Below are 26197 nucleotides of genomic sequence, written 5' to 3'. Positions count from 1 at the left end.
AGGCTTCACTGATAAAATATGCAATTATAACAATACAACACAGTTTTGACTCATCAAAATGAAATAAGCAATGACTGGCTCACATCACTTGGGCATCCCTATTGGTAGTGCAAAAGCAACCAGAATAAAGCCCTTGAAATTATGTAGGTAACTGTGGACCCAGTGGGCAGTTCCCCTCAGGGGATCACCAGAACTGTTTGGCACATAGATCAGTGTTTCCATCAAAGGCTTTCGTTATCGTACCTTTGGAACCAAAACGATCACCTACGAACAGGTATCTAGAACCTAAATCTGTATAGTTTCCACCATAAACAGTACTCTTTCATGTGGGTGGGGTTGTTGTGTCCGTCCAGCAGCACTCACTGTATTTCATGTTCACAGCTGACACAGATTGAAGTCTGCAGCCCGTTCATCATCTGCAGAACAGGGCAACACAAACAAGAACGTGCTGCAGTGAGAGTCTCTCTTTGGGATTTTTATAAATAGCGGGTTGTGCACCCACTCCTTGTCAGGCAACAACAGGGGTTTATTCTGCCCGAGCACACCGAATGAAGCTCCGACAGTCCGACACTTTTTTTCTCCAAGTGAGGATTAGATTCCACCTTATTAGTTCTCGGCAGTCGGCCCATTTAATGATTTTTTTTCTCAGGCTACAGTTGCTACTAGAGGCTGTAAACACTTCCTTTCGGAAACGTTCTCACTCTGAAGTTATCACACGGTGATGGTTGGTCAGTGACCTTTCACGTCAACCTATGACATTGCAGAATGCCACTAGGGTGATGTCAAGAAATGCACATGGTGTGGTGATGCAGAACCAGATCTGTGTGCTAGCTACCCAAAGCAGAGGGGTGACCTAAAATGGGAAAGATTCCAAAGTTACTGAAGGCACCATCCACAACTTTTCACAATGGGAATGCAAAATAATGCATACCGAAATGAACTGAACCATACCAAGCTGTTGGTGGAAACACCCCATTACGGTGTCCATCTGGAACCAGAAGGTGCACTTTCATCCGAGCCTGAACGTTGTTGAGGACTTGCTGATTTCATCACTCTTTTAGCATGTGATATTTCCACAGTATCTGACAACTGTCACTCATGAATGATGAAAGAATTCTAGTTAAGCTAAGAAAAATTGCAATTCTTATCACAACTTAGTGATTACAATTTTGAAAATGAAATGAAAAGGAAGACAAAAGACAAGTGCAAAAAAAATGCTGCGTAATTACAATAATGAGTAATTACAGCTGTGGGCAACAATGAAGTTGCCAGGCTCCAGTCTAAGTACTTATGAAGAAAAAATCAAAATGGTGTAAGTGGATTCTCTCATAGAGGGAGTTTGTTCTCATTATCTAAAAAGACAAAAGTGCGGAGTTAAAGAGCTTCTTTTTCTTTTCTTTTTTCTGATGTTTGTAAAGCTAACATGGAAGGTTATCTTTTTTAGATGTATATTTGAAGGTGAAATTTGAGGAATTCTCCTAAAATACAACAATAATATAGATGTTGCGGCATTGTACTTTCTGCAAACCACTAATACGCTATATTTGCACCCTCAATAGATACCACTTGCATCTGTAGCTTCTGGAGCATCTGTAACTACAGGCAATTTCCCCTCAGGGATCAGTAAAGTATTTCTCATTCTGATTCTGATTGACCATTTCTAAAGAGTTTTTTTTGGGGGGGGGGCTTTTATGCCTATAATGTATAGGAAAGACTTAGCGTGAAAGGGGGAGAGAGAGACTGGGCAACATGTCAGCAAAGGGCCAGGGCCGGAATCGAACCCGCTGCTGCTGCGAAGAGGACACAACCTCTGTACATGGGGCGCCTGCTCTAACCACTGAGACACCGGACACCTGACACATGACCTTTTCTAAATTGACATAGTGTATGAATTGACTTTGTGACGCCAAAACTGGAGGAAATGTTGCATAGTGTGTTGGCGAGAAACCTTCTGAGCTGCAGAGGACTGTTTGAGACCATCAAACAACTGGCTGTGATTTAGCAAATCATAGCTATGTTTCCAGCAGCTTTTTAGGCACCACATTGGCGTATTTTGTAGTCACTGTGTTTCCAGCAGGGGTTGTGCACCCAAAACTGGACATTTTAACACTTTAAAACCCAGAGCAACAGTTTCAGTTGCTCTGGGTTCAGCAATCAGTTTTGTGCTGCATTCAGAAGCCTTTCACCCTTATTGAAACCTCTGAAACCTGAGAAAATTAGTTTGATTTTTTTAGAATATGGGAAAATATGCAATAAGCAGCTTGGCAAGAAAAAAAACCCAAAAAGCAGAAAAAAATGTAAAAGGTGACAAGATAATGACCTGAAAATTATCTGGGGGGAATATTAGATAGCCACGGAACCTGGGGGAAAAATACAGAAAAGTTATGATTAAAAGCTGACATGTACTAACATTTACTAATTTCTTTACTAATTATTTTTTGGGTCATTTCTTCTTGCTCATTGTCTTCATCCCATGCTTTTGAAAGCAATGTAGCCAGTTTCCTCAGATTTTAAGGAGCCAAGCCTAAACATATTTTTTTCTGAACAATAACCAAATGATTTATGTGCCCAAACCCTATCACATAATAAGCACATTGTTTACATGTTTAAAAGTTCAAATATCTGCTATATTTTATTTTGCAAATAACATACCAGTACCAAGATTTTTGTATTCTTATTTTTCCTGGTGACTTGGTTGCAAACTTTACAAAGTGTTACCAATAATTCCTATATAGTATCCCTTTAAGTTTAAAATTAAGAAGGCTGATAAAAGTCATTTTGTGCATTTTTATAGCACATAAAGACAGTTTAACCTAAAATGTTTAAGATGCATGTGTTTAATGCACAAGTTCATTTTAGCAAAATTACCAAGATAATTTTTATTTATTTTTTTAGAAAAGCATTCATATTTCTGCATGTTATAAACTGGAATTCTTTTACATGTAGGAGACAGAAGAATTTCCAGCCTAAGTGCAGCAATTTCAATGGAACTTGAAAGGTGATGGAAGAGCTGAAAGCACTCCAGCAGCCCTTTGGGCCCGGGCAACTAATTGTAATTCGTGGAAGCTAACGCTGTGGGATTGTGATGCGCCAACACAAAGAGAGTCAAGTGCATGTCTGAGGATGTCTGCACAGCTATTTGCGAGAGCAGCAGCTGAAAAGAGGACAAACCACCAATTTTTGACCTCGCTGTTGCACACTGGGGCTGATGCGTCCTCATTCCAACACTAATGTGGCTGCCAGAGTGTGTATGGGCGTCATGAATAGAGCTGAGATGATAATAGTGATGCAGTGCATAGGACTGTATGGCATTTTTAGGGTCAGCCTGAAGAACTGACTTGTACCTCCTCTTTCAGTTGTGCTTTGAGAAATCTCCCAGTCCAATAAGAGCGCTCCTTTGGTCTTTAATTCCTAACATTGGCTTGTCAAAGGATCATTTTCCCTTCACTGGATAAAGTAATGGAGTAATTGTGTACAATTGAAGCACTTTCATGTTTTTTACACGCACAATTGCAGGCTTTACATGTAATTAACATAGCTCTTGTCATAAACCAATGGGCTGTGAAGGGGATTAGTGTTTGCATGTGAATGGGACCCCTGTCAGCTGTGGGATGTAATTAGGGTTAACAACTAAGCTTAGACCCAAAACATCTTCGAGCGGGAGTCAGTGAGCATTGTAATTAGGAAACACTTTACAGGGCATACTACTGTGCTTTATGTACTCTAACTTTACACCCACTGTGGCTTCACTTTGTTCTTAAAGAGGGGGGCACGCTGCCACCGAGGGCCGCAGCTGGAGGATAAAGTGAATTTGAAATGCATGGAACATTCATAGCTCATTATCGGATATGATTAAGTTGTCCTGGCTGTAATGGATCTCGATGGCACCAAACACCAAACACATCCATCATAATTGGAGATGTGTCAAGGAGTATCAATACACTGTCAATTTGTAGGTGCCTTACACATGCAGCGTTTACTCTTCTATTGCATTGCCCCGGAGGTTTGTTGATACGTATTTATAAGATGAATGATCTCACATTGAAATAAGTAAACAAATGAGTGAGTGTTGTGCCTGCACTGGATCGTGAAGAGGATTCATGAGAGAGCTACTGTGGTTCTGAGTTGAGAAAAGAGCACATCAAATCCGACGTTATACAGTTCACAGGATTTTACATGGAAGATTTCCTACTTTTTTTTGGAACGGTAAGAGAAGTTCAGCATCACAATGGCAGAACAAGTGTAGCACAGCTAAACCTTCACAGATTTAGCAGCAGAACTGGTAAGGTTCTCTTTGGTGTACTGGTGCTATGACGTGGAATAAGCTGCCTCTTGCATGGACAGGTTTGGAATTTTTTTAAGCAAGAGTCACTGGAGGCTGAAATCATTCCCCTCGTCTATACTGGTTGTGAGGTGATCTCTTGGCCTTCACTGTAGAGAAAGAGAAACTTTACTGTCCCGAATTTGTGCAAAAATGTATTATGAACTCTTGTAGAGGCAAATATTAAGCAGTCTGTCATATCCAGTGCTTGAAGTGGAAAAAAAACAAGTGTTGGTATTCCCCTTATTCACCTGTTGGCGTGTGTGGCCTGTGTTGGCAAATCATTACGTATTATATTCGGATATTCAGCAGTGAATAATAGATACTAGAAGGTAATGCTCATTTTTCACAACACAAATTTATTAAACAAAATATGTTTAATGTGTCACAAAAAGGAAGAACCTGCATCAATGTGCTCAATGTCCAGTTTTCCCTCAGGCTATATATAAACTGTTTAAACTGAGAATGTTGTTCATGCTTCTGAAGGCTCGTTCACATTTACTGGCCGACACATCGTTAACATCGAAGCTGGCTGCAGTATCAGTGACATCAGGGGTTGCTATATTAATAGGCTCTTTGCTGCTAACAGAAGCGCTAACATTGGTGGAATCACCAGGATAGCCCAGAAGGTCCACGATCAGCTCTGGAGGCCACGCCGTGGCCGTAACTGGTTCACTTTAGGGGTAAGTCTTTCCATGTTGCTCAGAGAGAGAAATGGCCTGACTTTGGAAATATTTTTTAAATGATAATGAATGCTGTTTTTGTGATATAGCGTGTATGTGGTAATTAAAATCAAAATCAATTATGACTCTTAGATTTCTTGCCTCTTGGCTCAGGTTTAGTCCAAGTTCATTTAGTTTAGAGAACATTTTCTCTGTATGAGCCTTTGAAAAAAGTACCTCTGCTTTGTCCCGGTGAAGCTGTAAAAAAGATTTTGTGACATCCAGGCCCTTATATCTAAAATACAGTTATCATAAAGTATTTGCCATAGCTCCAGTGTTTTCCTAAAATTAACCATATATATTTTTGCTATTGCAGAAAGTGAGAATTCAAAAAATATTGACATTAGAATGAAAATATTTGTTACCTAACATAATACAGTGTATATTAGTTTCTAATTTCTGTCATTGTAGTTAAGAAGGAAGTGTTCATAGGAAGTATGGCCTGAATTTAGCAACAAATACAATAGGTTATGTAGGTTATATGTATAGTATTAAGACTGACCAACTCGGAATAAGAATCTGATGCATTCACTCCATTTTTGATCAGTTTGTCTTTCAGTTTGGCTCATTTAAGATGATGACATGTATAAAAAGTTGAAAATTGTATAAGTACCCATGTCAACATTTCTGTTTATTATTTCTCAGTATTGGCGTCTCTTGCTGGCTTACAAGTCAGACTGCTTGTCTTTTTTCAGTATTTACCTCTGCTTTTATCATGGCAGCTGTCTATTTTTGATATTCATCACATCAAATCAAACCGCCTCTTTCATTCTGACTACCCAGCTGCATTTTTTACATGTATTCTTTCACGGCATCAACACCAGTTGAAATAAGATAAAAAAGAATACCCTCAGATTCTCTTACATTGTTAAACATCATACATTGGTGATGGTCGATGTGTCAGAGGTTGCCTCATCTACCTCGACTTGAGCTTGTGATTGTCCTACATTCCGCATCAACGGGCCATGAACTCATTGCCTTCAATCAAAGTGGGTGTAAGGGCATGTAATTAGCTCAAAAGTGGGAGCATTCAGTCGCGAGTTACATTTGTCTTACGCAAAACATACCATCATATTGCTGCATCAGATGCCGGTCTATTTTCTGCTGCTGTGGGTGGAGACGCTGTTATCTCGACCTCTTCCATGATGGATTTCTCCTTTTATCATTATTGAGCATCAGTGCAAATGGCGGCGCTACAAAGAAAGCCTTGCTCTTTGATTCTGAGAGACTGACACCACGACACGGTGTTTCAGATCTTTGAGACATTTTGTGCTTTTAAACCCCCGTTGATGCTGCTCTGGAAATATCCTGACATTGTGCCACAGAGTGTACGTTTGGCCAGTTATATGACAAGAGAGACACCAGCTAATAACAAAATGGATCCAGATGTGCATGGAGCACAGCCAAGTGCTGTTAGGTACTTTAGGTGCAGGATTTTTTTTCATCTAAATATAGTATGCACATGATGTCCTGTGCAGAGCATTAAAACATCAAATATCAGCTAATAAAACAATTAATGCAAATTATCACAAAGGCAGACACAACTAATATAGATTCCAAGGCTTTACTTTTTTCTGTGTATATGTACTGATGCATGCAACTATTACAATTAGCCTACATGATCCTACATGCTCCAAAATGTCTTTATGTGCACCAAAAACATTTTACTGAATGGTTTGGTGTATTTTTTTTTTCTTTCTTTTCCACTTTGCCAAATTTTCTATGTAGTGTATATATATATATATATATATATATATATATATATATAGACACTGTATATAAGGCCAGGTCTGTATGATTGCTTGGGAGTGACTGAAAACTAAATAGCAGGTGACACCTTGTACAGTAGCCTTGGCAACCAGTGTGTGAATGTGTATGTGTATCAGTATGGGTGAATGTGACTCGTGATGTGAAAAGCGCTTTGAATGGATGAATCACTAGAAAAGTGCTATACAAGAGCAGGTTCTTTTACCAGGTCCATTCAAATATGAGGAACTTATGAATGTTATCATGTAAATTGAGCTAACTTTCCCTTGAATTTTCTCTAAAACTGTACACTTAAATAGTATCAGATTTTTACTTAGTCACAGTCAGGGTCATGATGAAAAGAATTACATTAAAAACATTTATTCATTTCATTTAGAAATTAGGATATTTTCAATGTGTTACAATTTCATTTGAGCCAACATCCATGTCTGGTAATGTGCAGGGAAACTGCTTTAAACAGTGAGATAAGATAATCCAATCCTTTATTTGTCCCACAAGGGGAACTTTGCATTGGTACTGCAGCAATGGGATATCGAAGCAAACTATGTACAAGACAATTGAGCAAAAGAATCATATGAAGAGTAAACAAAACAAGACAGACAACAACAAAACTAGAAATAGAAGAAGGAACTGAGCAAAAACATAGAAATAGAAACATAGAGCAAAAAGAACAAGACACATAACTCAACAGTAAATTATATATATAGAGCAGTGCTGGTTGTGAATGTATAGGAACATAGGAACAAACAATGACTTCCATCCATGTCCAAGGCGGCAATGATTATATGCTGAGAAGCAGGGGGCACCTTGTACAGTAGCCTCAGCCACCAGTGTGTGAATGAGTGTGTGAATGTGACTCTTAGTGTGAAAGTGCTTTATGTGGTCAAAAATCACTAAAAAAGCACTATACAAGAGCAGATCCATTTACCATCCATTTCTGCCAGCATGGCAAACAGTGTACAAAGGACACAAAAAATCAGTCAACTTTGAACTAGTCTGCCCCAAACCACTTAAAATGAAAATTCTATAGATCACCAAGATTAATCTAACGATTTGTTTTCACTCAAGGCTTATGGATAATCAATATGCTATATCTAAGGGGTGAAACTGGGGTTACATTATATGTCATGTTCACTAAAACTTCAATAATCCCATGAATGACAAAACAAGCTCTGCATTTGTGTTTGTGGTACACACAGAGAGAGGGATTTTTTTAATGAAATAAGGCCAGCTAGCAGTTTATTATAACACATCAGTTGAAAACTGCAGGTGTTACAGTAAGATTTGTGTAGGTGGTGAATACAGTATCACTGCCAATGCACAACTCATTAGGATAAACTCACCTGCTGCTGAGCTCTACAAAATATGAACAACATAGCCGCCATGCTGTCTCCTGAACTAACCTGTTTACCAGCGGGGCTTTGTTTTGTATTCAGTTTTGATGGAAAGTCACGCTGCACACAAATCTCCTGTTTCTTTGTCACTTGGATTAAGCTTCATGGGAGTTTTATGGTGAAAAATCTGCCAAATGTGATGTTTCACCTGTAATAGTTCATTTTTCTGCCAACTGTCGATCACACAAGGCGACACCAAGGTAAGAGCAGTATGCCGACTCTGCCAGACTTAAAATTTATGGTCAGACCAAAAAGAAAAGATAAGAAATATGTAGGTTAAAAAAACTGTATGTGCCTCAGTTTGTGGCATTTCGACAAGCTGATGGCGAGACAATTAACACTAACAACGATTTCCAAATTCACAATTTTGAGTGTCCTGTTCCTTAAAAGGTGATCTAATTTGATTCTGAAATTAATTCTAACTCTGCATGCACTTTTACCATGTAGAAAATGTGTGCATCAGTGCACTCAGTGCTCTTTTTAGTATTTTATTATCAAATGCATTCCATTTGCTTGTGGAGAGAATGCCCAAATCAATGAAACGTGTTCATGTTTTCACTGCTATCTTGCAGCCAGGCAGAAACTCAAACAGCAAGCACACTTGCACATTTGTGTGCCGCAAAGTTTAGGAACTGATGTATGGATGCCAGGTAGCTGAGTTAATATATTTTACATGCAAAATGATCATTTGTATATCAACTTGGCACCACTTATTTCTAAGGAAAACTTGCATCTCTTGCATGCCTCTCCAGTGAACGAAGAATCCAAAGCAGGTGAACGTTCCTCGTGAATCAAAGGAAACACGGTCCACATTTAACAATGCAAAACTATATTAAAACATCAATTTACAAACTCTTATACAACTCGTGTAGAATAATCCAAGTCTCATTTATCCAGTCGTGTGCTCAGTATTTCCCAAATGTGCATTTTCACTAAAAGCTACAAATTTTACTTTGTACTGCTCTTATACAAAAAGAGCAGGATTAATTATACATACAATGGACTCAAGAGAACACACCAATGGACTGTTCAAGTCAGGATTACTCAAAATTCAAGATCTAGTTGACTTACAGACTTTGTTAGTTATGTTCAGGGCAAAAAGCAGACTTTTACCAGAAAATACACAAAAAAATTGTTTGTTTTAAGTTCGGAGGAAGAGAATCATAGAAGGAAATTTAATTTTAAAGATCAGTATGCAATGTAACAGATAATTTGTGGTTTTATTATAATTTTCTGTTCCATTAGTGGAATAAAAAAGTGAAAAAAAAAAAATCGTTACATTTTCAAATATACCAGTATAAACTGTCTCATGTAGTCCGGCATGTTCTCACTCTGAATGCTCCACATGGTGCAACTCTGTCAGTAACCTTCTGTGTCTACGTATGGAGTTTTAGGTATCCTTCTGAGTCAGCTGTTAACCCTCTGGGATGCTGTTACCGTGATGCTGTTACCATGATACAGTTAACCGTGATGTCAACAAATGCACATGGTGGGATGACCCAGCACATTACTATGATGTCATAGCATGCAGAAAGCAGCATAGTCCCTATGTTTACAAAACAGCATGGACTGTCAGGATGGTTAGGGTTAGGAGACAAAGTCATGGAAGGTTAGATTTAGGCAAAGGAGGCACATGGTCAGGTGTAGAAATAAAAAACAAACACATCCACATGGGAAGCAAAGTCCAGACACGAAAGTCGGTTGTTTATGGGACCCATATATCTCACATCCAGCCCACCCTATGAGTGCACTTGCCTTCTATTACGTTAGCATTTGTAGCTGATGTTGTCCTTTAGCGTTTCATGTGCACGCCACTGGTTCCACTTGGCTGCATTCTCAAGTAACGCTGCCCGTGCGTGTTGCATGTGGACACACCTGGTGCCATCCAGCTGTCCGCTGGCATATAACAACAACGCCATCGGCTCTGTCTGGCTGCTTTCTTAGCTGAAGCCGTCCAGCTCTGTTACAGGTACACGCAGAAGGTGGCTTTCGACGTAATGCTCGTACACTGAAAGCACTGACAGCGCTGACGTAGTTAAGAGTTCAGAATGAAACCAGACAGATAATCTGGTTTTGAGACATAGGCCTGAGATCTCAGTGATTCTTCATAGTAATGGACATGACTGGAAGATAAATGTTTTGGAAAACACATCAGAGCACTTTGATTACAGCTGACCTCTCCACTCAATTTGAAAACGTAAGAGAAATTCAAACTAATTTTGGCACTTTTAGCTTTTTAATAACTTCAACTACGAGATATGGGGTCAACCACTTCCTCTCGATGAAATTATAAAATTGCACCTGTAATTTTCTCATGCTAATAAAGCCAGATAAAAGTATCAAACCACCTGTTAACCTTTATAAACCTGGATTGACATCACTTGTCTAGTGCTGCGTTCAGATGCCTTTAATAAGTATTTAAAGCCTTGAAGCCTGAGCAAATGGGCAAGAAATGAAAAATGCAATTTGCAAGAAATAAGAAATGTATGAAACTGCTTTTGAAAATCTGAAAGCTGGGGAAACATTTCTAACACAAATATATTTATAATTACTAGAAATATATATTTGAAATTATTTTAGAAAATTACAAATCATTTTTAAGCACTTCCCCCCCCTTTTTTCCTGCCCATTTTTGTGGGGTTTTTTTTCTTTTCTTTTCTTTCTTTTTTTTTATTTATTTATTTTTTTTTTACAAAGACCCTTTACTATATAGTACTGAATTGTGGCGTTAGACGGTTGACTGTTTTTTCACCATTTTCCTGTTTTAAATTTTTTTGGGGGGGCCTAAAACCATAGCTTGATGATGCAATGGACCTATACTCAGCATAACTTCACCCCTGACAATGTAGCAGTACAAAAACGAGAAGCATCATTAGCATAGTCCCGAGCTGGGGCGTGTCCTCTGCTTCTCCAGCAGACACGCCCCCAGAGTTTCAGATCAAAGAACACTGTGCATTTTTTCATGATTTTGAGACCTTCTTCCTTATTTTCAGATAATTCTTTGTACTTATTTTTGACATTCTTTTACATTCTCAACTAATCGGATCTTAAAGTTGCTTAATGCCTTCCTCCCTTATGAAATCAAGCCTACTTTTTATTTCTAAGGTTTCAAAGGGTTAAAGGCACCAGAACACATGACAGTAACTCATAAACATTTTCTTGCGATGCCCACTTGAACCCCATTAGATTGTCCTATATATATTCCTATAATTCCTACTCCTATAGTCCTATAATATTTTCAGTGCTTCCTATCCCCATGCTATACATCTTGAGCCTTATTTTGACATGTATCACACCAAAGAGGAATTTAAGTGAAATATATTGCTCCCTATCATATCCCAAGGACAAAACTGGCATCGTATTGTGGAAACTGGTGATGATAAGTGTTTCACAGCAATATACTATATATAATGACACATCTCCACCCCCACCATAGCTTAAGATTACAGGGTTTAATGTGTCATTTGAAGTCCACGACCTGAGTTTAACCTCCTCTGAGTGTTTGTGCTTGTAAATCCAATGATTGCCGGATAAACTCATTTAAATGTTGCCTCTTTTTAATATGTTTCCATCGGTCGTGCATGTCTATCATTCGGAGGTCAGCGCTCTCACATGAGATCCTATCCTGTCACAGTGAAAGCTGTAACACAATCACTACCGTGCAGGGTGGCCCTGCTATATTTCATCTTAAATGATAACAATTTTTCTTCATGTGACGTTAATTTAGTCGCAGCAACTCAATGGAGCTTTTTTTTTTTTTTTTGATGCCCATTAATTGCAGAGCACATTTTACAAGAAGTCAATTTGAGATTTGCATGAAGAATGGCAGTGTGTCATGGTGGAAGAGTTTTGCAATAAAGAGACAAGCGATTGAAATTGAGATACTTGCGAGCGGCTGCAGCTTTGGCTCAGAAGCCACTCATGCGATAGAAATGAAATATAAATGGGAAAATAATGGAGGTTTATTCCGACAGTGTCATTGAAAACTTTTACGCTGCTGTCACAGGCTCCAAACTTACTTCTGCCGTGATTTGTCAGGTACACATTTAGATAAAGAAAAAAGTCGTTCTTGATGCATTGGAACATGTCTCTGATTGTTCTCTATTAGAGCTTTGTCTGTTCTTTTTAATGACACGCAGGGGCGACATCTCCGTGGCAGATAAATGCCTTTTCTTTACAGCCGATGATAAATGCCGGGATTCTGAACCGATATTGGACATTCATTATGTCACAATTACCTTAATTGCATTTGCACAGCGCTGGGTGACTAATGGGTTCACACTCATAAAATACTGCCTTTTTTTTTGTTTTAGTGCCTGCAAATCCAAAGAGTCAATTTGGATAAAATATTTAAACATATTTGAGAGGCAGAGGTGAAAGCAGCAATGGATTTATTCTCAATATGTGAACAGGGTGAGCACAGTCAGCTGACCTAAAGACCCAGCTTGGAGATACAGTCCCTAAAACAAAAAGTGGTTCATATTGTCATTCCTTTTCTCCTCCCCCTGTGCTCCCACACACGCCTAGTCACAGCTTTAGCTCCTTAAAATACTGTTTTTTTTTTTAAAAAAATGAATCTGTGCCCTAATGCTTGTCTTGTCTTACACAGTGTGTGTGATGTCAGCCGTGCATGCTTCACTGTAACCCTAATGAACCTTGAGGGATAGCTCTGCTTTTTTTCTGAGCACATTGACTTGATTTCTTTCAAAAACATGGGAAGAAACTTGTATAACTGAAATGATCTTGACTTGAAATGGTGAGTTGAAATAGTGTGGAATTCTATGTTTATGTGACAAGGTAAAGCAAGTTTCCTGAATGGATAATGTAAAACAGTTACAACTCACGGTGTCAAGTTAAAACAACAGATGGTCATTAGTTTAACAACTTTTGAGTTAAAACATAGCTTTTCTTGAAGTTCATTGTATTCATGTTTTTATGACAGCAGGTGAATTTTCATTTCTAAGTTTAACCAACTTGAAATTTATTGCAAGAAATGTGTAAAAAGAAAAAAATTGGTTAAAATAAAATTTAAACAAAAATCATAAAACATACATTTTCTCGAGCTTTTTTTTCTTTTTTTTGCGCATAATTTTCTTACACGTTTCTTACTTGTAGAACATTTCATGCCAAGTTGCTGAAATGTATTCACATTTTTATGGCAACAAGTGAACTTCCATTACTAAGTTTAAGTGACTTGAAATTTATCACAGTAAGACAACAAGCAATGGAAGAAGAAATGACCCAAAATGATGAAGAAATTTCCTGAAAAACAGAAAAAACAAACAAAAAAAGTAAAAAAAAAATCTAGGACATTACCTTGAAAAAGTCTTAAAGATTATAATTTTCTCCTTTTTACCACATAACTTCATAAATCTACATATTTCTTACTATTTGTGGGACATTTCTTGCCAAGTTGCTCACTGGCTTTTTTTCTCATTTTTTGAAAGAAATCAAACAAATTTGCTCAGTGGTCAAACGTTTAAGTATTTGTGAAAGGAATCTGGAAGCAGCACAAGAAAAGTGATGTTGCTCCAGGTTTCAGAGGTTGAAACAAATTCATGTCATTTAAAAGGTCAGTTGGTCAGTTTGGCTGAACAGACCAGTTGAACTTCTGCTGATGATTTTTCCTGTAGAATCTTTACTGACACAAACACACACACATGCACACACTCAAACAAAAAAAGTGCTCTTCTTTTGCAGCACAGTACTCACAAGCTGCTAGTACATACTTTGTTTCTTTTACTCACAATTAGGGCTTGACAATATGAAAAAAAAATCCAAAATCACAATATTTTTGACCAAATGCCTACGTTTTGACATTGCAGTTATCTTGACTATTGGTGCTTTTACCAATTAATGTGGATATTATGATTAAGTTGCCGTTTACATGGCACGATTCTTGCATGAATCATCACTTTTGTGTCAATGGCCTTTTGTTCACATGACAACAGTGTTTTGGGGGCCTGAAAACACAACCTTTTGAAAATCCAGATTCCAGAGTGTTATCTAAAATGCAATCCATTCTGTCACTGCACAAATCCTGTGAGATTGGTGATGTCACAGCTGCACTTGGCACATGTACATGGTGTTCTTCTATGGTGTGAAAAGATTTTTAAGCATGGCCGTTCTCATGTAAACTTGACCTAAGTGGGTAAAGGCAAATAATAGAAGAGCTGATAAGTTCAGAACATTACATGACTTTACTGTGACGCAGCCTTTAAAACCAGGAAAAGACAACATTATATTAGGATTATCTAAAATTTAAAATTATGTTAAGATAATATGTATTGATATATTGCCCAGCCCCACTCTGTTATATTGAATAATAGAAAGTGCTTATATTATGTATTGCAAGCGTCTTTTGGTCTGATTGGTGGTTACATCATCGGCCGACACAGCATGACATTGGGTTGTTTTTCTCCAAAAGTTGATTCTGTTTTAAGTTTTCTTTTTTTTTTTTTCGGCATCCTCTGCAGTCCCATAACTACAACCTAGATGCACCTCCAACATTCAATGGGTGGGGTGGCGTTTTAACTGGAACACCAGATTAATTGTGAATGCAGCCTAAGCAATGCCAGCAGTCTAAATGTGATTTGGACGTGACGACTGATGGGACCAAGGTGGACCGGTTCTGTTCAGGTCTTGGTCAGCTGGTGCAGACAGTCGGCAGAACAAAAAGATTCTTTTGAACATGTTTGGTATCTGGGACTGACATTAACAAGCGATGACCTCACTTGTTTGTTGCTGCGGGAGACATTTTGGTAAATAATGAAAAAAGAGGAAAGGCAATTCCTCCTCCTCCCCCTGAAGGCTTTACATCTGCACTCCCCATCAGCCTTTCCATTTATTGACCCCTCTTTAGCCTTTTCAATGCAAATGTCATGCTGCAGTAACAGTTTCTATTGTGCTTGTTTTGCTACGAGAACACATGAAACCTGACGTTCTCTATAGATTCACATTGTTTTTTTACCTTCTGCACTCCTGTGGTTACTGACCAGCCCTTCAGTGTCTTGTCAAGATTTTATTATTAAAGAATAAAAAAAGGTCAGCTTTGACTAGTCAGAGACAGGACAAGAACCGCAGCAGCTGCTATCAAAGGCAAATATTTATTCAGCCATGCATCCTGCAGACTCTCACACTGTACTTTTCACTGCACCATATGGATGGAGACACAGAGGGAGGACTGGCAGCAACAGAGAGCCCTGAGGGAAAAAGCAAGTTTTAATTGATCTACAGTTTTTCATTCAGACTGTAAATGCATCAACACACATGTTGAACTGCATTCACAACTCCATATCACAGGGCAAGGCTGGTGAGTTTGGTAGGAACACAGGTTCAGGCAGGTTTCCAAAAACAAGACAGAATTTTTAAATCTTCACAAAAACTGATCAAGATTAAAGCTGAGATGATGCCACTGAAGGGTTCACAACAAACTGGAAAATCAGATAGCTGACAATTAGGGTAAATGATGAGAAGGTTTGTGAGGAGCAGCAGGTGATGTGTTCAGCTGGAGAGCAGAGTGTAGGTCGGCCACGCCTGGCCTAAGAAATCCCCTCCTGAGAAACACGGGGGAAAAGACAGAGTACTGCAGATTCTAATATCTCGGGCATGCACTCGACCTCAGAGCTGCAGCTCTGCTCTGCTCTCTGCTATGTTCACATTTAAAAAAATGTCATTAATATTTTTCTTAGTAATAATAAATTATTTCACCCATGTGCAACACATTCTTGTGTGTGTAACTAGCACAGAGTTTGCATGTTGTGGACCCGTCTGTGTGTGCATCTTACTATCTGAATAAGCAACCATTTAAACTTCAGGAAAATATTTTGTCTGACTTTAGACCGGGTTGTTGTTAGTGAATGGTGTTTGCCAAGGCAATATGTGTGTTATGCAGGTGATAATAGAAGGCAAGCCCCTTATACTTGGGAGCGGCCACGTTGAGGGATTTCTGGGAGGTGATAGCACACAATTTCACTGAGGAATCGTGGATTAAAAACTTCTGGATGACCCGTTCAGTTTTTGAAGAGTTATGCGATGCAATAACATCTCTTGTTGCACCTGTTTTTTTTTTATTGCTGTGTTTCAATTAGGTGTATTTTAAATTCGCAATTTCGATTTGGGATGTAAAGTAGGGCCGGTCATGTGCCGACAACAGAATAAAGCCAAAAGCGTGTGACCATGGGTCTTGCAATTTAAGCAATAATATGAAGTGAGTGGGTCATTTTCGGTTTTGCATTGGACCTGCATGTACACAGTGGCTCAAAGAAAATATGAGAGGAGGTGTAAGTGAGAGAATATGTTCAGTATGTGTATAAATACAGAAAAATAATGTCATGGAGAACACATAAAAGGCTTGGACTACTTTAGATTATGTTTCAAGCTTCTTCCTTAGTAAGCATCAAAAGAGTTTGCAACGATAAAGAGAATGACGAAATCAAAGTGACAAACACAGTGTGGAGTGGAAAGATGTTTCCAGGCAGTGCTTAATTATCACTAGTTAAATAATGGGCTACAGAAGGCGTTTGATCAGTCAGAACAGAAAACTGCAGATTGTAATAATCAATGACAACATGTTGCTGCTTTAATTAAAGGATTTTAATAAAAAATAGAGACAAGTTCAGCTGCACAAGGAGCTATATTTTAATTGTTCGGGAAGCAATTATACCATTGTCCCACCCATCTTCTTTGCTGCTTTGTTTCCTGAACTCAGCGAGTGTCTCCTCGAGCAGATCTCTAACTTTATCCTCCTCAGGTGACAGATATAGACTGCACAGCCAGCCCATATAACCACTGTGAAGTTTGTAAAAGAGGAGGCTGAAATTGATGACTTGAAACAGTCCGACGCCAAGACTGGAAGACAATTAATCCTGCCTCGCCGTTAAAGACGTCTCTCTGATACAATAGAGAATGCCAGGTCCATCTGCGGAGTCAAGATGTAAGAGTCATGCATACATGCAGACAGAGAAAACTATGGCTCCTAATTCCGCTCATTAATCACCTGTCTGCCGAACATCCTCCGGGGGGAAAAGCGCCCGGTTCCTCTGAGGTAATTACAGCACTTGAAGGAACGCTCTCTGCTGCAAATGCTCATAAGTAGCCATCTTATCCCTCTCCCACCCTTCCTCGTTTTGTCTCGGCCTTGCTTCCGCGTCCTCTGGAGAAACCTCCTCCTGCATTGCTTTTGCTCCTCTTCAGCTTTGTAGTCAGCCTTTTTTTGGTCCCGGGCACACATCCATTTGGCATCCGATGTGAGATAAATAAATTATGGCCTCTAAAATCAATGCCCAGTCCGTGATGTAGGCTGTAGGGCTCAGTGCTTGCCACAGTGCTAGAATTATGCCACCAGGGCTCAAACGGGCATTTCTCAAACCCCCTAGAGCTATGCCGCTGCTCAGGCCTTTTTGCGCTTTGAATTTCTTTTACTAGAGAGCTATTTCCAGGGCCTTCTGACATTTTATTATTTGTCATAAGTTTTCATGGATAATATAAGTTTTACTGCGGCAAATGATGGAGGTTTTGAGGCGTAATTTGTCTCCAGAAGCTGTTTGCATCCTCTTGATTCACTGCAGCATGTAAGAAGTGTCTTTAATTCCTCCACAGAACCACTCAAAGAAATCTAAAAATAAATCAAAAAACAGTGGCAACATCTTTCTGCATTTATTTTTAAAGGCAGAACAGTAGCAGTGCAGTCTGTAAACTGTGTGTTGATGTCAGAATGAAAGATTTATGAGCGTCAGCGGATAGATGATGCCTCTTTTTTTTTTTTTTGGAAGTTGTTGTAGTAATCTGGTAGCTGGTTTCAGGGAGGCTTACACCAGACTTGCAAAACATACATATTTGAATGTGTCCTGAGCTGCAGGAGGCCACTATCACTCTACTAATGCTCCCTTTCTCCTCCCCTTCCTCTCTGTGTTCCCCCAGATGGAGATGATACCGGAGCCCGATCCTGATGATGAGGGGACAAAAATAAGTGTAAGTTGAAGAGCACATCATGCATTGCAGCCTCGGTGCTTCTCAAAAACGTGGGCCATCGCTGTGACGCAAGTTGGCAGCGTGTCATTCCGAGCAAACACAACAGCGGCTGATTTCCCCCAATAATACACCTTCAGCCGCAGAAAGGAGCTAATCAGTGAAATCAGCGGCAGTGTATTATTACTGTCAGAGTGGTTCCCTTCCTGTGCTCATGCCCCGCCAACCGTTCTGCCCCTTTTTCCTGTCACTCTGCATGTGCACTCTGTTCCCAGCGAGGCACACAGAAGGCTTCCCCTACATGACCTCACCAGAATCCTCAGATAGTCATGTGCAAATGTTTAGCCGTTCACCAGTATATAATAGCAATACATTCCATTCTCATCTGACACTGTTCAGTCACGTTCCAGTAGGATGCAGAAGGTGGGTTTGGGTGTCAGGCTTGTAAAACACCAACAGAGCGGATGCATTTGACTAGTTTGGAGTGAGAACAGGCTGGTAATTCTCTCAACTTTTCAGTTTCGGTGTCTATGCACGACCCTGCAGTCTTGTGATAATTTATGTGTATCAGTGGGGTGTTTACCTGTGCTAATTAGGATCAACTGGCACATGCTTTAACATTCCAAGGACAATGGCATTCATCATTATAAGAGCACCGGTGCAAACTGCAATTAGAGACCATGAAAGAGACGTAGACTTTTCTTAGTGCCAAAAACCTTAGGATTATAGAGTAAAATAAAATAAAAATAAAATAAATTAAACAAATGGGCCTCATTCATGAGACCCAGTGTTTTATTTTTAACTGAAAATCAGACTGCAAAGATGCAAATACTGATTGCACTGTATCCGCATTTGGTTAAAGCTGAACAGGTTAACAGTAACCGTATGCACCTGGATGCATATTGAACCAAAACCAGTACCTTTTATTAACCCTACATATTTATTATTTTTTCTTTAATTTGGTGTTTAAACCTAACCAAATGCGAGACTCGTAGCTTAAACTCCAGTCTGCAGCATCAAAATGATGTGTTGTGTAAGCCCATTATTTACTCACCTTCCAACGACCTCTGTGAAGTAGAGAAGCATAGGTCAATGTGAACTGTTGAAAAAAAAAGATGCCAGTAAACTTTATTAAGGCATAAATTGGCATGTTTCCTTCAAAAAAGTATTTTTTATTCAGTTGTGTTTAAATGTAATTTGAATTTTGGAGCCGGATTTGGCATATGTCAGTGAAAATCAAGTACCACTAAATATTCATACCGGTTCCCAGCAGCCTGACCAGTTCAGCTGTCCTCATTAACATGCACTGGTGAGTGAGTTTGCTGCGCTGCTCTCAGAGCCGTACAGGCCAACACAGATCACTTCCTCTCCACTTATTACAGTGATAAATGTACACATGAACAGTTGTGGGTGCAAGCACACTCCCAGATCAGAGTTTAGGTGTTAAATGGTTATGAGTTTTTGACTGTTTGACATTTAATACATGATGCCTGAGTTGCTTTATGAACTTTGATCATGACCTGTTTAGTCATGAATATTTAATGTTGACTTGTGTGAAACTAGTTTTTCAGGGGTTGTGCCAAATTACTTCAGTTAACTGTACGCCCCCAAAAGGCCAAGATGAAATATCCTTTTAAATATTTTTGGTTGTAAAAAGTCTTCACAAGCAACATTGCAAAACAATGAGCAGGGTTTACAATATTGCTGTATTTCAATTGATTCGTTTCATTTATTTAATCTAAACAAGTTTCTCAGCACACTTTCCATAATATTATATAAAAATACAACTGAAAACTCAAAATCAATTACACAAAAGGTAATGTGACAGAGAATTTTATCTAGGTTGCCCATCTCAAGACATCACTAGTTTTTTGCTGCTTAAGCCAGTAAGTTTGCTTCAGTGCCACCAGGTGTTCAAAGGTGGTCCAGAGCCCTCAAGGTTCACCACAAGATGAAAGGAAAACCTATATATGCTGATGACAACCAGTTTAAAAAGTAAAAGTTTCATCAATTAATGGCACCCCATTAGTGTTCTGGTTTGATTTGCAGATTTTTGGGACTATTGGCCATAGAGATATTTTTCTACTCTCAAATATAATGGTTTTGGGTGGGGTGGATGGATGGCACTCTCTTGTGGTGCTCAAAGCAACCGTAACATGGCACAGTAGGAAGCATGCATCTAGCGTCAACATGAGGTTTGTGCTTGTTCGAGGTGTAAACATTAATGGCATATTTTCAACTGAGCTGTAATGTTAGCTAGCTCAGTGGTGCTTGGTGACCCAGCAGAAGATGCACACTTTTTATGCAGGATGATTCAGTTGGCTGGTGTAGTTTGGTAGGAAGAAGACCATGAAACTGCTCCAAGCAGGGTCTTTGGAATATACTGGGTAACCAGGTCACAATTTCTGTAGAGACAGTTCTGCTGAATTTTTCAAATGTATGTTTTGACACTCGAGCACCCCAAGCCGAGTGTCTAACTCTAACTCATCACAAGTCATCACATATTGCCTCTTTGCAGAGGAATATTACACTCTAGGTATCCTTCTGTGTCTGCTTTTGACGTCCCAAGATGTCAACAAAAGCAAAAGGTGACATTATTCAGCACGTGGTTATGTTGAGGCAACAAAAGCACATGCCAACCAACGCTGGAACAACAACAAAAGCACATGCATAAGATAAGCCCACAATGTCACGGATGGTTAGGTTAAGGCAAAAAGGGAACATGGTTAGGTTTAGAAAAAAAACCAAAAAACAATCACATTCAGACAGGAAGCAAACACCAGACTCACATGAAAAGTCTATGGTTTGTTGAACCCATCCATTGGCCCTTAAGCCCTCTTTATGGGGACCTTATAGTTTCTTATATTACGTTGTTACCAGCAGCGTTTCAACCTGACATCATTGAGCATTGTGTGGTGTGGACGCAACAGGTTACATTCAGCATTCTCAACTGATGCTGTACGTCCACATATCATCCTGATGCAGCAGGTGCCATCCAGCCACCTAGCGGCATATCATAACACCGCAAACAGTTCTGTCCGTTAATTTCTCAGCTGACATCCTCCAGCGGCATATCATACAGCCGGGAAAAGTTACTTTTTACATTGGGATCTAAAGATGAAATCACCTCTACAAGCAGCAGTATATGATGATTTTGGAGTGAGAATGGGCTGGAGTGCCCTCAAGTTCCATTTTATCGGAAATAAGGCAGACATCTCTACGGCTGATATCTCTATAATCCACACCAAAACAATCTATACTGATAATTAGCACTACAGTCAAGAAGAAAAATATGTGTTTTTTTTATATTAGAGTGAATATATAATAATCATAGTCATTTCTGTATGTTTATGAATCCAACTTCTAAATGTTTATGCGAAATGTCACTATCACTGTCATACAGCATGATGTGGAAGAGTGTCACGTTTTGTCATGAAACCTTGTGTTGTTGCTTCATACCTGCCACTGTTATGACACTGTGGTCTCTTTTTATCACTCTAACAGACAGTGAAAGTCCAGGGCAACGACATCTCACACAAGCTGCAGATCTCCAGAGTCAGCAAGAGCGACGAAGGACTGTACGAATGCCGGGTGACACGAGCTAACTACGGAGAGATTGTGGAGTACAAAGCCCAAGCCTGGCTGAAGGTCAACGCCACGGCCAGGCCACGACGACCACTGCTGCCTCCCAAGAAAAGCTCCCCGCTGCACCTGACAGACAAGAAACCGAGAAAGTCCAGCTCGCCTCTGGGTCAGGACAGCATGAGTTCAGATCAGAGGGTGGCCTCCACCTCCACCTCTCACACATCCTCCAATACAGCTAAACACAACCCCGGCTCAGGTAAGGCCCTGGGGGAGGGTTACATAAGTCTTGTGTAGTGAGAGTTTTTACCAGCAGCGTATCGTCTGGTCTGCAACCTGTCTGATGTGTTTGATGTGTTCATGAGTCACCTACCTGAATACGAGTTGTTTGGTTGAGATCCAGAACAACCAACATCAGACATTGACATGGATTCTGTAGCAGTCAAGTGTAAAATGACAACTTCAAAAACAGACCTGCCTTACAAAAAGGCAGTCTGAAAGAGACCAATGCATGCGTTATTCACTCTAATGATTAACCCTGCAGCTCCAAGAGCATCTAATCTCCAGTGCCTGGTGGCTCTGAACAGCTGTGTGGAGTGTATGAGTCTCACTGAACTGTCAGTGCAGATTTTGCGAAACAAGAGTACGAGCAGGAAAATGTAATGTGAGAGCCAGAATTCCGTTGGCCAAGGACTTGATGAGTCTTTTGCATTGATCAACAGCCCTATCAGCCTCTGTAAAAAGCAAATTGTAGCGTAACCTTTGGTCACGACTTGCACCAAATAGCTTAAATGCTTTATATTTTACCATCTGCTTATTCACAAAGCTGGTAGACAAATGTGAATGTTGACATCTTGCCATGCTAAAGGCTCTCTACCAGGATGGTTGTATGGTTTTCTTGTTGGGCTGTACAGTTCAAGAAACAGACCTGCTTCACAAAAAAGTGGGCATTCACTGTTATAATTAACCCTGTGGTCCAAGAGCGTGTAATGCCTGGTGGCTCTGAGCAGTTTTGTATAGAGTATCAGTCTCACAGAACTATCAGAACAGATTTTGCAGAACAAGATTACAAATAGGAAAATATCATATGAGAGCCAGAATTTGGAGAAGTTGGCCAAGTGCTTGATAAGTCTTTTGCATTGATCAATGACCCTGTCAACCTCCCTGAGAGGCAAAGTGTAGCATAACCTTTTGTCACAACTTGCACCATGTAGCAAAGCTGGTAGTCCATCCAATCTTCCTGATGAGATCGTGATATGATTTTGAGACAGTGGTGTACAGTTCTGGGTGCACAGAATGCTATGAGCTTTTCCTCGATCACTTATGGCTTTCGGGTAATGTCATACTGTCATGTGACTGGTTGCACATTAAAAAGGTCATGACAAGCATCAAAGGGCAGAGGTGAATCTGACTGAACTTTGAGCGCAGCTGCAGTCTTTGAGAGGCTTCAGAAGGACTGTCTCCGGAATTCCATATCTGTTTCAATCAGTGTTGCAGTACTCAAGATCAGTCTTAGTCTCAAGACCACTTTTTGAAGGTCTTGATCTAGTCTCAATCTCATCTCAGACTCAGTCATCTTTTAACTCAGTCTTAGGGTGTATACAGCGGCAGATCAGAAACAGTTCATATCTGTATAAATGTCACAACATAACGGCAGAGGCATAATATACAGCTGATATGATGAAACATACTCACTAGTGATGTACAACTTACACAAATATGACAATAACCAACAAAAACCAACAGAACAGACACATTATCAGCACTGACAAAAAAAGTGATATTTGCTTTTTGGAACATTAAACAGCAAACTATTAACTGCAAACTGGAAACAGGCATGATGGGGAATGTGGGCGTTGCTACAGTACTTAAATACACTAAATGAGTGTGACAGCGTGTACTTTAATGTTATTTTTGGAAGGCTAAATGCCATCATTGAAGCCATCATTTGTATTGAAGCTGAATAATTCATAACAACATGTTGTGATTTTTTTGTAAATGATTACATCTATCTTTTTCCCATTCATTTTGACTTTTGAACTGCACCATGCTCTTAAGGTGTTGGAAATGTTTGGTATCCATCAGCCGTATATGCTATAAATAACAGTTATTTATGAATAGTCCAACTCTAAAAATCTATTTGTGATGACAGTTGTTTTAATTTTGATGGTCTGTCACAAAGAATGTGTGGGAAACCCTGGGGCTTCCTTTGGCAATGATATCACACGCTGGTGGGCGTGACAAAGCTTCAGTATTTAATGATCTGGTAATGAGAGGGACGAGAAAATACTCAACATCACAAGCTCCGACGTATAGCTCCAGTTATGCAACTGGTCATAGTGGAAACGCATGTTGATGAAACCCGGGGTGAGCGTTGTCACTGTATCACCAACAATGAATCAAAATCTGAGAGCCTACTATTGACCTTTGTTTCTTTCTCACAGTACAATCTGCTTAACCCTTCAAAACATAGAGATGATGTAACTTTTCTTGTGTTGCATTTAGACACCTTTACAAGGAAACTGTCTAACCCAGAGCAAATTAGTTTGAGCAAAGAGCAAGAAATGCTACACAAATTGTGCAAATAATTTGTAGATCTGTAAAATTATTTTTTAAAAAACAAAAAAAAAGCCCCCAAAATTATATTTACATTTATTATAATTGTGTATTTAAAAATATATTTCCTTCTTCTTTTTCTTCTTCTTCTTCTTCTTATTATTGTTATTATCATTATTATTAATATTTTGCACTTTTTGGGTCATTTTCTCGTTGCTGGGTTTTTCGTATATTTTGGGGTTGTTTTTTTTTCAGATTTTGGGGAAATTTACTTGTACTTTTTATATTTTTTTTCCTAATTTTGGGCTAATTTCTTCTGAATATGCTAACTGTGTTCTTCCCGTGTTTTAGAAAGAAATAAACCCAAGTTGCTTAGGTTTCAAAGGGTTAAAAGAACACTCCTCTGTATTAATCTTTATAATAACTACTGATTAACTATTGAGTGATCGGGGAGATGCAGCCTTGTGCTGAGAATCAAAGCCAAAATTAGCTCTTTTTTTTCAGTCACCACAGATATCGGAGAAGTCTGTGGTTTTATTTCATCTCATTTGCAGTGTTGCAATTCTCTTTATTGAAGGATCAGCTATAAGTCAATTGGCTGCCTCCAGCATACCCAAATCGTTCCTGCTAGGCTCGTAACTAATTCTAGGAGAGGAGAACACATCCCGCCCTTTCATGCCTCTCTTTTCAGGCTGCTTGTGAGCTTTTAAATTGATTTTAAGACTTTACTGTTAATGCTGAGGCACTACACGGCCAGGCTCCCAGCTATATTTTAGAAATGTTCATCCCTCATGAGCAGCTCCTGAGCTCCTCAGGCAGGCCTCCTCTGGTGCTTCTTAAATCTCACCTTATTACCGAGGGGATTCTTGCTGCAGGCTCCTCAGCTCTGGGACTCCCCACCTAAGCAGGCTAGCCCAAATCTGCACCATCTTTCTATATTATTCCTCACATTTATTTGGTGTGAAATTCACCGCTCCTGAACTGTTATTCTCAGCTGCTTTAAACTTTGCTGTGGGTAGAATTTAAAAATGTTCTCATTGGTAGGAAGACTCCTCTGGAAACTGAAACAAAAATGGCCTGGAAATGGAAAGGAATGCTACATATGCTGACTTACTTTAAAAGTTTATTTTCAATGAATTTGAACAAATGGAATAGATGAGATTAACTGCAATATGTCTCCATCATGGGAATCTAATACCCAGCCTGTAATTACATTGAGGAGATTGCAAAGAATATCAATGGTGCCTTTGTCTTTCATCGAGCACAGTGAGGATGAATTCCTCTCAGAGATATGTGCAGTGTGATACCTATTGAGTTGTCTCAGTGAGCGCAACATCATCAGCTTCTGCAAGAAATGGAAAACGTGCACGCCAAGCCAGTGGAGGGTGGTTTAACCCTTTCATTATTGCTGAGGTAAGCTGAGTTCCCCGTGGGCTCCTTTAACAAACATGGACATATTTCTTCTCTTCAAGGAGTCCCTTTCTTTAACCCTTTGAAACCACAACATAATTTTTCTTTTTTCAAAAACATGGGGAAAAAATCAAGTAATTTCAAAGTAATCAAAGTAATTAGGAAAAATAGAAAAGTAAGGGGAAACTATATATATAATGATCATATTTAAATTTTATAAAACATAATAAATTATGTAACAATATTATACTCAAAGCATTCTTTTTCTATTTTTTTCCCTTTTAAACCAATTTTGAGGTAATTTTGTTTTACATTTTACTTATTCCTTCCTTATTTCTTTGTCATTTCTGCTTTCTCACAGATTCCTAGAAATTATTTTAAAAAGCTGGCACAAAATGTCAAGGGAAAATAGAAAAAAAAATAGGGGAAAAACTTACAATACTTCTTACTTTACAATAATCATAATTCCATATTTG

General features: G+C 39.2%; 1 protein-coding gene across 1 annotated transcript in view; it reads left to right on the top strand.

Moving 5' to 3' along the window:
* Positions 1-26197, top strand: part of vstm2a (V-set and transmembrane domain containing 2A) — a 118230-nt gene that overhangs the window by 66500 nt on the left and 25533 nt on the right. Inside the window, exons 3-4 of the mRNA XM_088072181.1 lie at positions 18126-18176; positions 21678-22014. Coding sequence (XP_087928307.1) covers positions 18126-18176; positions 21678-22014 — 388 coding nt within the window. The remainder of the gene's footprint in view (positions 1-18125; positions 18177-21677; positions 22015-26197) is intronic.

The sequence above is a fragment of the Plectropomus leopardus genome, chromosome 21 (assembly GCF_026936395.1).
Source record: "Plectropomus leopardus strain MGB_pleo_1.0 chromosome 21, ASM2693639v1, whole genome shotgun sequence".
Classification (NCBI taxonomy): Eukaryota; Metazoa; Chordata; class Actinopteri; order Perciformes; family Serranidae; genus Plectropomus; species Plectropomus leopardus.
Note: the sequence above shows the minus strand (reverse complement) of the source record. Positions and strands in the feature narration are given on the sequence as shown.